This window comes from Odontomachus brunneus, unplaced genomic scaffold (assembly GCF_010583005.1).
Source record: "Odontomachus brunneus isolate Ranch 3 - 2012 unplaced genomic scaffold, Obru_v1 Obru_scaffold_050, whole genome shotgun sequence".
NCBI classification, from domain to species: domain Eukaryota; kingdom Metazoa; phylum Arthropoda; class Insecta; order Hymenoptera; family Formicidae; genus Odontomachus; species Odontomachus brunneus.
The window spans coordinates 287,239-300,834 of NW_022639500.1; the positions used below are offsets into that span (position 1 = coordinate 287,239).

Here is a 13,596-nt window from a genome sequence, read left to right on the forward strand (position 1 = left end):
ACACACACACACACACACACACACACACACACATACACAAACATGCGCACCTCGAGGAAGCCGAAGGGTTCGCCGCAAAACGAGAGAATTGCGGCGACTACTGAATACCATTGACACGACACGAGTGTCTCTCCAGCCGTTACGTGAACGTAACGTCGCATCGAGCACAGAAGGCCGCTCAAATTGCTGCAGCACAGGGTGGATGTTCGAAACGCGTGCAGAATTTCTAATCTATTCGGTACGTTGCGACGTGGGCGCGTACGCAAATCATGAAAGTGACAAAGCGATCGGCGCGCCGACGTGTGCGATTAATTTGCGGGCGGATCGATGCGCACCGCGTTGCGAGCGTCGCGGAATGTTGCTCCACGTATCCTCGTATGCACCGTGTAAATGCGTCTACGTTGGACATGCCGAGAACGCACGTGCACGCGTGCACGTACCCCTTGATGATACGGTAACCTGCAGCATCGGTCCATCCATCTCCCCCGCGATCGTCCTTCTATATTATGCATATACACATACTCTCTCTCTCTCCCTCCCTCCCTCGTAGTTTAGACACTACATAGTCGGACCAAATCCGGACGTTACTTCGTATCAATACGACACGCGCGTGTGCGCAGGACGTATTGACACGACGTGTAGCGCACGTGTAGCGCACGTGTAGCGTGCGTGGCTGCATGGCGTATGCGAGCGATACTCGCGGCGTGCAGCAAGCGAATTGCACGACATGCAACCGAACCGTCTGCCGTGAGTCCATCCGTGTACGTACTTGCATTTCTCACAATTTATAGTATCTGCAGCGCACGTTTGCAGACGCAATACGTTCGTCATAAATCGGCCTGTTCTCTCAGCGGTATCAAAGGTGCAGAGTAATGCGTGCGATATATTCTGTGTTCACAAATATTATGCGAACGTCGCACGATCGAGTGCAGAAAGTAACTTACGACGCGACGTTGCACGTGTGTGTGTGTGTGTGTGTGTGTGTGTGTGTGTATATATAACGGGTTACACAACATATGTACGCAGGGAATTTATGCGAGATTTTTCGATATTGCCAAATCGCGGCGCGTTCCGCGAGATTAGCCAAGTACAGAAGAGAAGGGAAAGAAGTGCAAAGTATCATCCACGAAACACGCGAGACTACATGAGTTGTTAAATATTTATGAAAGCCGTTCCTGTGAACCTCTATTTTCTCTCTACTTTCATCAGTACTACTTTCGCGGAATGAACAAGACACTCAGAACGAAATATTCGCAGCAAATTCTATCGGTATGTGCTAGCGTATACTGATGGAAACGGGACGGGAAGTTTAACAGAACTGAATTCATTGATGATACGACGACCGAGAAAACTAGGAATCGGAAGATGTTCGGTAACAACCTCGACTGCATCACGAGCCTACGACGATGTGTAACACGTGGCCTTGCGCGGCAAGGTATGCATAAAACATGAGAGTACCAGTGGACTATACTGCGGATTGGAATTATTTATCCCGATTTCGACCGTACTATGTATTATGCCGTACATTCAGCACACCTTGTTTTCTGTCTGTCTTTCTCTACCATCCTTCCAATCTCTCCCTCTCTCTTTCTCTCTCTCTCCCTCTGTTCTTGAGCATGGAGATCGAATTTAGCATTGAGCTAACATCAAGCTAAAGTGAATGTTGTTTCGACAGCTATTTGTGAAATTTTTTTCTTTTCGATTTTAATATAATTAAAAGAAGAAGGATTTGTATGTTTCTTCATTTAAGATTCGGTAAGGATTTTTGCCAGAATTTTTATAGAAAATGTAATTTTTACCGTAAAATATTTTGAAGTTTAAAAATCCCGTGTTGGTATCGACAGAGGCGAATTATTTCAAAGTGAAAGTATGATTATCTTTAAACGACTAGCAGAACGATTAGAGAACTCATTTTGAAATCGTGACTATTTACAAATGAGGCCAATCATACCAGAGTTGCAAATCAGTGTTCTAGATTGACGTTCCCGAACGCAAGCCGAAAACGAGGATAGAGCATGCAATATAGTCGCACACGCGCGCAATTCCGAAGTAGTGCTGGTCAACGCATGCCGCGGTCGCAATCGCACATGTTCTCCACTCGCTCGCGCGATACCTGGGACGCACGAAACGTAGGCGAGACTGCATGCACGCTTAACCTTCTCGGTATTTTAGCACGAAAGAATGCTGAAAATCTGGCTGAAGCGAAGAAATCCATTTCCTCACAAAGAAGCCCCATTTCCCAATCGCAATCGGCTCTCAAATTGCCGTTAGTTCTGCCTACCTTTGAAGTGTACCTCTCAAAGCACCGGCCCGCGATCGTATAAAGTCGATTTTGCGATATCCTATTCTGAAAATCCCAATCTCGCAGTGTTTTAAAATCGCGCTCCTTGTACCGCGACTGCAACATTCAATTATGCGTGGAAATGCGAGAGAAAAATGTATTTACGTAAGCAAAATGCCTTTACAATTAAAACGTCATTTCGCCAACTGTCGCGTTTAAATGAACACTCTCGTAACTAGAAACGTCGTGTCGCTGACGTCTACATCCGAAAAACGGATTACACGGGCGAGACGGTTAAATAGAAAGAAAGAAGAAAAAAATAAAGAAAATATATTCCTCGTCTCCTCGAAACATTCTTCGCGCCGCTGACTCAAGATCTCGCCGGCGTCTGACGGAACAAATTCGCGTAATTAGTCACGCTGTGTAATCTAGTATCTCAACGTGATTCAAGAACGTACATCTTGCCAACAAATGGTTGCAATCAGCTGGTACCAACGACATACCGACGCGTCTATCTCTCTTCCGCTCAGTATCCGAATGCCGGACTTCGAAAGTAGAATTACGCTGTATTTCGTGTGAGCGCCCGAGGATTAACGATCCTACCCGGCCGCTTCTACTCGCCTCCTCTACCAGCTGTTGAGACCCCGTTTTGTATATGGGTCATTCTATCTCAAGACTGATCTTATCCGTAAGGCGAGCCGTATATCGCGCCGCGTAATCGTCAACGAGAAAGAGCGCCCCTCGAGATAATTCGAGGAAATATCAAACGATTTCGCTAGCGCAAACAACAAGGTTCCTTACTCTTTCCTTTATTTATTTATTTAACGACCGTACGGATTTCGCACGCTAATCGCATTTTCCAGCAATCGCGATTAAAAGAAGCGACTAAGAACAACAGAAACTGTTTTTAATTATGCAAACGCTTCTCGCCGGAAAAGCTATCGCCGCTCGACCTGCCACGGCGCAGATATGTTCAGGCTGTTTTTCGCCGCGAAAATCGATGATTCATTGCCCCTATTATTTCCAATTCGAAAATAACAATTTCGCAATCGTAACCTTCTCTCCTCAGCAAACCACATTTATCGCCATATATTACCGCTATTATTGTATACGTATTTACTCTTATTACGAAGCTCTTTAATCCTAACGCAGATATATTCGACCGATTCTCTCATTGAATAAAATCGCGCAGTCGGCGCACATACCCGCACGAAGAAACAGCCAATTATAAATTCAGAACAGGGCCGCGATTTATTGCGCCGGCATTAAATCCGCGAACGTTGCTGCGTACATGAATCTACGGATCGCCCGTATGTCCCAGTGTAATCCACAACGACGACATGGACATTAGACGTTAGACGTATAAATTTGCGGCTGATATCCCGCCGGAATATTCAAAGAACCCTTCTCTTGTCTATCGATGAAAAAAGAAAAAGAGTGTTCCGATTTATATCAATTCATCACAGTGATTGAAAAATTACAAGCTTCGCACACTTTCGAGCTCTTTCCTCTACAACCTAAGCGTGTCAAAGATGAACTCTCGGCCGATGGTGGTATCAATAGTAATTTTCATATCCTCGAGAGAGAAAGAACGAACAGGGAGAACAGAGGAGATGTACGTGTGTCTATGTGTGCGATCGTGTGATGAGCCGACGACCGCTTGACTAGATAGATCCTTCTCGGTATCCGAGACACGCTTCCAACAGTTCCACCGGAATTTCCGATCAGTTTTTCATCCCTCCGGCGAGGGAAAAATTTCCGCGATCGAGAGAACGGGAATTGGCGCGTCGGCGCAAACAGGAAGGAAGAGGACGGAGGGGCAAACGGCGACAGGAGAGAAACGGAATGCCGCGGAAGAAAGAGAAAGGCAGAGCTTCGGAGACACACGGGATGACGAGAGGGAAGAAGAGAGTTGCGCGAGCAAGCGCGAGCAAACGCGCGAGCTGCAAAGAAAATTTCGCGCTCCGCGGCATACTGATCCCCTTTTGACGTGCGACTTCGTCGCGGGATTGTGCAGCCCCTATATTCTCCTCCCCTTTGTCGCTACGCCGGGAATTCCGTGTCGGATTTCCACGACGGAGGTCGCCCGGGGAACTCCCGCGCGCACCTATCGCTGACTCGATGAAAGTCAGGATTACCTGGCGCAAGTGCTCCAATTCGTCTTCGGCCGTAGAACAATCGACTCTGCCGAGCGGGCTTTACGTTCGCGCAGCTCTCAAATCCAACTTCTGTTGGCGCTACGTGACGGGCCTCGCGAAGGAGAAGTCTGTCTATATTCCACACGTCGACTTTTTCGATACGACTCCCGATCGGTTTCACATACATTTACGGCCTGGCTTACAACTCGGACAACCCTACCACAGTGGCACGTGCTGTGTATTCATATCGATAACTCGAAAATACATTACAACAGATACGAGGACATTTGATACTACAAGTCGGGATATTTTTAGAGAGCCACCCGTCGTCGGATGCATGAATTAAAACGATGTATTTTCTACCTGCATTGTGCGCGAATTCAAGCGCCAACGAAAAATTATACGCACGCATTTTCACGGCGGTACAATTTTTTTTTTTTCCAATAAAAACATCGAGAAATATCTGACTCCGCTAAGTAAACACAGAGAGGATAAAGAGTAGAGCTACACATAATAGAGGGACAACACGACATTTGTTAGCTCGCTGTTTTATCTACGTCAGAAGAAAACCCTTTTCTTATTCTTTTAGACTCTTATTCTACCACGGCTACTGGAAAGACCATCCGAGACTTAAATAAGCAATGTAACGTGAAAGTATCATTTTTTCAAACGAGAATTTATGAATCCTCGTTTGTATCAGAGGACGACAGTCCTGCGGTGTACTAAAAAGCACGTATGCAAGAGAGAGAGAGAGAGAGAGAAAGAGAGACAGAGACAGAGTGCGAAACAAATCCTTTGTTTCCGTCTCCTTCGGAGAGGCTCGACACCTCTCGTGTCTCAACATCTTGCGTTCGATCCTGCAAGCAGTCCGTGAGCTGTCTGCTTGCCGGGGTGCTCCTGCATCCTGTGCTACAAACCCGGAGAAACTCGTCGTCATGAGTTAGCGTCTAAACTTCGCGATTCTCGAGACACGAACGAGCAACGTGACTTTCTCCATCGTCGTTGTGTCGCGCGAAATCTTACTCGTTCTCTCCTTCGCTGTCGGCTCTCCGCCGTACTCTCGCCCGTCTTTCTCTCCTTCGTCCCTGACTCCTGCGATGGAGTACGCGCGAAGATACTCGACGCGGGAACGCGAGACAATGTCGGATCGTGCCGCAAACTTCTATGGTACCATAAAGCGGCACCATAGAAATTATCATTAACAAAGTTGAAAGTGCACGTTTATCGCTCGATTCTTATGTCTCAGATAAGAAGCAAAGTAAATGCGATAATCGGAAAAGGAAGGATGGATAGATAAAGAGAAGAACTTTTGCATTGTTTTCTTTGGCTCGACTCAAGATTCTCCCGATCGCGATTTCCGCGAAATTATGCGTCGGAAAATTCTCAACATCGTTCTCGATCATCAAGCTGCGACACGGCATCAAAAACGAAGATATCAGATGGAGAATATCGCGCGTGTCCTGACTCCGTCTGTCGCGGCGATAAATGCATATTTACGCTGATATCGGCCGTTATTGGCAGGTTGACTAAATGTCGATAACCTGAGCGATGGCCCAAAACGGGGAAACGCCGGCGAATCGATTAAATAAAGTCACGAGTTACGGTCAGGTGTCATGGGTTGAATGCAAAAAGCGACGGGAAAACCGCCAGGGTGTAATATGTAAATAAATGTGACGCGCAATATGACGCCGTAAACAGCCGTGACAATTTGAACGAGTCCACTACGCTATCCGTACATGACTTGTGTGCATCTCGTTGTTTGAAATATTAAATGATACGACAATCCGCCTATTTGTTACATTACGCACGACACCCACTGACCTCTTTATTCATTAATACACGATACGGATCGAGTTATTAATTTATGTCGATTCATTCCGTATGCTCTTTGCATATGGAAGAAAATGCTCGATTGAAACGAAACAAAATAATATTCTACGCTCTCTCTCTCTCTCTCTCTTTCTCTTCCTCTCTTTTTCTCTCTGGCCGTGATGTTTTTTAATACATTTCTAAATGTAATTGACATTTTTGTATAAACTCTGTTACACAGAACTGCCTCTAGCAACGGACCCGGTTTCCACAAAATCGACCACGGCGGCGAAACGATCTGTGCCGACGGATGCCCCGATGCTGAACTACATTTTCGACGCGCACAGCACTCTAAACAAGCACCAACATCATCATGATCACAGATGGGGCCCTCACTTCGAAGGCGAGAGCTCCAACATCACGGTGCAGGCTGGTGCTAGCGTCACCCTCGACTGCAGGATATCCCTGCTGCAAGACAAAACCGTAAGCACTCGATCATATTCGAGTATGTTTGCTCCTTCCGTCGTTCATTCTCGCGTTAGTCGTATCTGCTCGGTCGGCCGCGTCCTTTAGTCACCCGCGCTACGAATTCATAGCGCCATAACTCACGCCTAATCTCGGAATACTTCGCCTTATTACGGCGGCTAAGCTACGTTTAGCTTATTATGATTAATCTGCTGGCGCGCACGAGTGGCCGTATATTTTATACTTCAAGGAACAAATTTAAGGAGAAATTCGCATAATCTCTGCCGGTGACCTGGTCGTTTGCACGCGTAATCTGCACGTAATAATTCAATAGCAAATCCGAATAATCCTGCGTTTCGTTAGACTTTGTATAAAATTTTCTTCACGTGTTTTTTTTTTTCTTTTTCTCTCATTTTTTCTTTTTCTATGCGTTTATTTACTCGCGTACCTTGATATCGTGCGCGACCACACCTCTCATTAAACGCAACAATTCCGCGAGTGCAGATGCTTTTTGCCGCGTTCACACTCACACACACAGTCAGATGCGATAAAAAAGAATTGCCATGATACGCGGTGATGTTTAATTGTGTGACTAATTTTATTAGAAAAGCTACTTCGCCGCAAATGGCTTTATTGCCAAAACTACCACTACCGTACCTATTTTAAATGCATTTATTGCCGTAATACAGTTACAAACAGTTTCCACATTATCCATGGTCCAAACTATAGAACAAATTATGCGGTCAGATATCGGTTATGTGCGCATGAATCTCCCTGGCGCTCGAACAGATAATATCCTGTTACCTGGCAGTTTATAGTATAGGTAGCCAATACCGCGAAATGCGCATTATATTAAATTAAATATTTACACACACGGATTTCTATGTACACGCGACATCGCAACTGTTTCTCACAAGCCCTACGAAAGCGACTCGACTTTTATTGATTGAGCGTTAATTCGAATCGTTTGTCGTTACTCGCGGACGCGAAACCATTAATCATTCCGACCGATTGACTCTAAATTAAAGAAAGAGACGCGAGTGATCTGTATAATGCTGAATATATTTTGACGTCAATATCGGAACTCATTAATACGAAATGGAACGGAAACGCGCGGAATACCTGCTTTCGCGACTGTCTATTTTCCGCGTTCGAGTAGAATAAACACGGACGGACTTCCGCGCCGCGGGAGAAGCAAAGCTCGAAGGATGATGACTTACACTGTGCGCGAATATCAGCCAACCATAGGGCAACGCACAAGTCTCCGGTGTGCTGATAACGCCTAATTAGTTCTCGCGGATACCCATGCAGAAGATGTGCGATACCACGTTTACATTTAATGAGGTTACTCGGAACACATTATCCAATTCCAGTTACGTGAATAAACCTTCCGCCCCGTATCCACCCGTCGCCACCCGTAGCTCGATCCATTCCTCACGCAAACTCGCTCTCAAACCTCGATAGGTTCGACTCGCGCGCGTATTTGTACCGCATCGCGCGGAATCCGGTTCACCTGGAGCTCGCGTTATTCTTTGCGATCAAGAAAAGGAAAGAATAACGCGGGGAGAAAATGTGCATTCCAACCGAAAGACTTCTTTTGCTCCGCGTGTTTTTGCCGAGAGGGTCATTCCCGGGTGCATTCGCGTCTTCGCAAACGAGCAATTTCGCGAGGTAAACGATCACGCAAATGAGTCGATGGCGATACTCTAACAATAGGGTTTCGAGCGGGCCCGCTCTTTAGAGAGACCGTTTCTCGCAGGTGTCCTGGGTACGTCGGCAGGAGAGTGGCGGCAAGATGAATCTGCTGACGGTGGGTCAGCACACGTATACGGGCGATTCGAGGTACACCATCGAGTTTCAGTACCCGGACAACTGGCGTCTGCGTATCAAGCGCGTTAACAGTAGCGACGAGGGCCAATACGAGTGTCAGATCAGCACCCATCCGCCTAAATTCATTCACGTCAACCTACATATTAACGGTAAGTGATAATGTGGACTGACGATTCTCGCGCCTAATGTCAGTACCAAGGTCGCAGTGACGATGATGAAGATAACGTCGTGCCGAAACGTGGATCTCGCGAGGAAGACGGTGAAAGAGAGAGGAAAGGTGCGATCATCTTCTAATTTGTACACGCGACTCGGGCGCAATTAACATACCCTTTACACACCTTACCCTTACACCCTTTACACACTTTAAATCCCGGATGTGAAGTGTCATTTGTGGACTCTTCTAAATGAATACTCCCTTGCAAATTCGACACAATTGTTCAAAAGAAGCGACACAGAAAGGGAGCACTTTCTCTACTATTTACTCTGCCGAATTTACATGCTTCCTTTGCCCGCTCAACGCCTTCTTGTTCCGACCCTTTTCGACACCCGCGTGACCGAGTTTAGGACGAACGGACTTAATGTAGCGTGACATTGTGACAGGTAGAAGAAGGATATAAAGGAGACTGGATAGTCGAGGAACGATTGTGATGTAGATCTCTTACTACGTCGTCTATCAAACGAAAGATCGTTCGACAAAACGGGGGAAACCGTATTTCCTTAGCAATGGTACGAGTATCCGAATAAAGTTGCGCAATACGTACGTGTACACACACATCAAAAAGATAAATGTAGTGAATTGTGAGAGATCCAAGAATACCGAACACAGTTGGCTGCAGTCGCGAATAGCCGAGAGAAAAGCCTTCGACCTTCGTAACCGTATCTTTTTTCTTTTATCTTTTTTCGAAATGCCATTTGCAGTAACATAGATTAATTAAAGAGTGAAAAAAGAAACTCGATATGTCTTCGACAATATGTTGCGATCCAATATTCTGGCGACAAAGTGTACGAGAGAGAGAAGAAGAACGGGAACAAGGAGAAGAAGAAGAAGTAGAAGCAACGCTCGAATCTCGAAGTAGTCCGCTAGCGGTCGGATAGCAAATTGGCTTCGTTCGCGACGTTCTTACAGCGCAGGTCGCTTAAAAGGATAATTGAAAACGAAGTGCTCTGTAGTCGAGGTAGATGGTTATAGAAAAAAGAAAGAAAGAGAGAAAACCCGCGACCACCTCTTCGTTCGGTTCGCGAAAACGACGCGGAAAGACTTCATCTCGCCATATTTCGGGCACGGAGAATCGGCGGTGTGTACCGAGCCATTCGGCGAAACGAAAGGATATGAAGAGCGAAACGCGGGGACTGTTGGCAGCCAAAGTGAGAAACGAACAACGGAAAATGGTAAACGCCGGGAAGATTTTAATAAACGCGCGAAAAGCGCGGAAAGCCGCGAAATTGCGTAATTTTTTTGCGCTAACGGCGAACGATGAACACCGCGCTATGCAAGCGTAACAGCCTATATTGAAAAATGAAAACGGGGAATATGTTTTGAGAAATATGTTTTGAGAAATCTCCGAATTAAAATTACAATTAGAGTCCAAATTAAGATTTCACGAAAAACATTATTAACGCCTATTATGCGCGTATTTATATTAATTAAAAAAAAGAAGAAGATCGAGTTCTTTTCTGTGGAGAGAAATACGATGCCGTACTGGTTTCGCTCCCGCCAAATCACATAAAACTGCAAGCTCGCGCTAAAAAGGATCGGTGCCGGTTTTCTCTTTTACTTATTTTCCTGATCCGCGCGGTTTCGCTGATGTAAGATTATATCGTAAGCTTTCGCTTCCAACAGATGAGATGGTGTAGCTTCTTCGTGTTATAGCAGAGAATCTTCTAACGCGAGTTCAAAGGGATTATCTGCTTAACGTTCTCCGCACTTATTCTTCTCTGCCATTCTCCCATTTCAGTAATTTGTCAAGATCATTCTTTCTGCTGGCGCGCAACATTTGTCGATCGCCTCAGAAAAGTGCAGTTTGCTTCGTTTTCACGAGGAACTGTACGACAAAGTGACAAATCATTAAGACAGAAAGAGAGAAAGGCAGAAGAGAGAAAACGTTTTGTTACGTTTTTAATAACAACATCTGGATATCCCACTCGCGAGATGCGAGATGTTAAGTTCTATAATTGTTAAGTTCTAAAAAGTTATATAAATTTATGCAGATTTTTTGAAAAATTTCTATAATCTCAACTTTTTATTAAAAAGAACTTTTTTTATTGTATCCGTTAGTTCGTCTCTATAGAAAATGAAATTAAAACCTCGCAGCAGTAAAATATAACCATATAATTAGGACGTGAATCGTCAAGCATCTCGCAACGTACGAGAAACTCGTTCTGAAACAACTCGAAAGTTTTAGGTATGCACTGAAATACATGCACTGAAATATCTCTAGAGATTAAGCGCGTAACTCGTTCATTTTTCCATCAAGCATTTTTTTATACGCAGGATCGATTTTGCGCATTACAGTGTACACAAAACTCCATTAATGCTGCCCCATTCTCTAGTATAGTGACATTTGACATTTTCGATCGGATGAACTATATTATAAATGTTTTCATACATCACATGACTGTTGATTGTTTGAACAATTCCTCGAAAAATCAACAGTCGTGATGTACAAATATCTATATGTGCGGAAGGCAGAATATGTTCCCTATCAACTTCTAAACCCTTTGATCGATCTGAACAAAATATTGCATGTTACTCTCTCTAAAATCCTGCGAAAAATATAACCACATGAAGCTTAGAATATTCTACTCTCTTCCTCTGATTTCCTCTCCTTGATACTTTGTGATAACTCGGACAACGTCGGGTAGTTTAAGCTAGTTTATAATATAACGCGCCTGACTATAATTTCAAATATCACTGTGCTGGAAAATGGAACAGTATTAATAGAGTTTTTCGTGCAAGTATCGTTCGAGAACGATCGGGAAAAGGATATCGGGAGAAGGATCGGGCAAAGGATTATTTACGCACGTCTAATGATACCAATAACTGCATAAGAATTTTACGACGGCGTCGCAAAGGCATTACACCAATCGTTTATTTGACGCGCTGTCGATTATTGAAATATCTCGCTCGATACTAGCGCAATTAAAATTTAATCGTTTCGAGCGGTTTGAGTGCCTTTGTGCAAGCGAGCTTTCGTGCATTCGTTTGTATCGCGATTCGCAACGTCAAATGCCACTGAAAGAACAATGTATCGTCGAATATCTCGCATTCTCATTGGCCTCCCCTGGTGACCAATTCTCTTTTTCGATCTGTTTAACTTTGAGAGTTAAATTGCGGCAAGCACAATCGCCTATTGTTGCACGATTCTTGCAATTGCGTTTTATCGATGGATCACGCGCGCACCGTACGATAATTAACGTTGGCGATATAAATGCACCCTGACCGGCCATTGTCGCGTATACCCATCGATTATCGATAGGAGACTCTATGTTTCGGTCAGCGTGAAAAATGGCGTATTGTTATGCGTACGTGGATAGGCGCGTCATTTACAAGAGAGCGTCCTCTCGATCGACGACTATTGCCCGTTCCCAATTTTTGGCATAAAACTTTCCTTCGGGAAACAGCAACGAGTCAATCGACCTCTCGATCGCGCTAATCGCGCTAATAATCAACAATTGATAATACCTGATTGACAAGATAATAGACGATTTATATATGTGTACTATAAACTCTCGACTTCCCGGGAGACCATTAACGAGGTACGGGGATAATTTACCTATCGGAAATACGGTCAGATATACGATCATAAATCGCCGTGCGAAGAAGAACAAGGAGGTAATCTCAGCCGAACGATGTTCCTGGGCATTGTCGTCGGATCACTTGACGAACGCGACGAACGTCACCGATGCTAAGATGAGCGCACGTAAAGCGAGGGATCAACACTTAATCCGAAAATGGGGGGAGACTGAGACTGCACGAGATAAAGTAGCCGAGAGTTTGGTATGCAGTCCCACTTCCTCGACCTCCACCTGCCGTCCGTCTTCCTACGTCCTCCCGACGTCGACCTCTCCGGCAATTTAGCCGACGCGTGTCCTTTCCGTCAGAACGTTAATAAAAGGAGGTAGCAAGAGACTGAGTGAGTGAGAGCGAGTGGAGGGAGTGAGAGCGCGCGAGTTTCACGGGTATAAATCACAACTTAATTTACCTTCAGACTCCTGAAAAATTCAGGAGCGAAACAGATGTGATGAAGAAAATTGTATTCTTATAAAACGCGCCTCCACGCGCGCCAGGTCACGCCTTTTTAAGTATTCAAGATATTATGCCAGATGAATAATACGAGGCAATACCTTTGTACTTTATTGTACGATTATAACGCCAATATTGATCAAAACTTGCGCAAATAAGAGAAAACAAAGTTTGTGCAATTGTTCCTTTAGTATATGATATTATATGTATATTCCCGCGATGCACCGGGTCCTCTTCAGGGCAGCGAGGCTTTTCGTATCACCTTACGGAAAAGCATACGGCGCGGCGGGCTCTATAGACGGGGTGAAAGGAACGATGCAAAGAAAAAGAGAGAGAGAAAGAAGGAAATCAGGGAGAAGAGGGAACGGGGGGGTTGAGAAAGATTACATTTCGCGTGGTATTCATGAGGTCGAGTACCGGGTCGGGGAGAGAGAGAACACTCTGATCTATCTCCAAAACGTTTCCCTTCTTCGTGATTTCTTTCGGCGGCCGTACGGCGTTGCTCGGCTTCTTGGGTGCGCAATGTATGACCGTACGCGGAGCAAGACACCGACATCAGTTGGAAATGGTCCAACGCGACGGAAGACGATGACAAGGATACACGGATGGATCGGCTGGCTCGATCACGTTGCACGCCGCACACTCGATTGTGTGGACACACCAATGACGTCAATGTAGCAGATATTTATTGGGCCATAAAGTTAAATATTTGAAGCCGAATTCGATGTAATCCAATATCACGTTCGCGTATACAGCCGAGTTTCATGGACGCGCGAGCACGACCAGCTCTCTCTCTCTCTCTCTCTCTCTCTCTCTCTCTCTCTCTCTCT

General features: G+C 45.2%; 1 protein-coding gene across 2 annotated transcripts in view; it reads left to right on the forward strand.

Moving 5' to 3' along the window:
• Positions 1-13,596, forward strand: part of LOC116845230 (limbic system-associated membrane protein-like) — a 184,981-nt gene that overhangs the window by 152,038 nt on the left and 19,347 nt on the right. For both annotated transcript variants that reach the window (XM_032817668.1, XM_032817669.1), the window contains exons 4-5: positions 6,470-6,711; positions 8,453-8,672. In XM_032817668.1, coding sequence (XP_032673559.1) covers positions 6,470-6,711; positions 8,453-8,672 — 462 coding nt within the window. The remainder of the gene's footprint in view (positions 1-6,469; positions 6,712-8,452; positions 8,673-13,596) is intronic.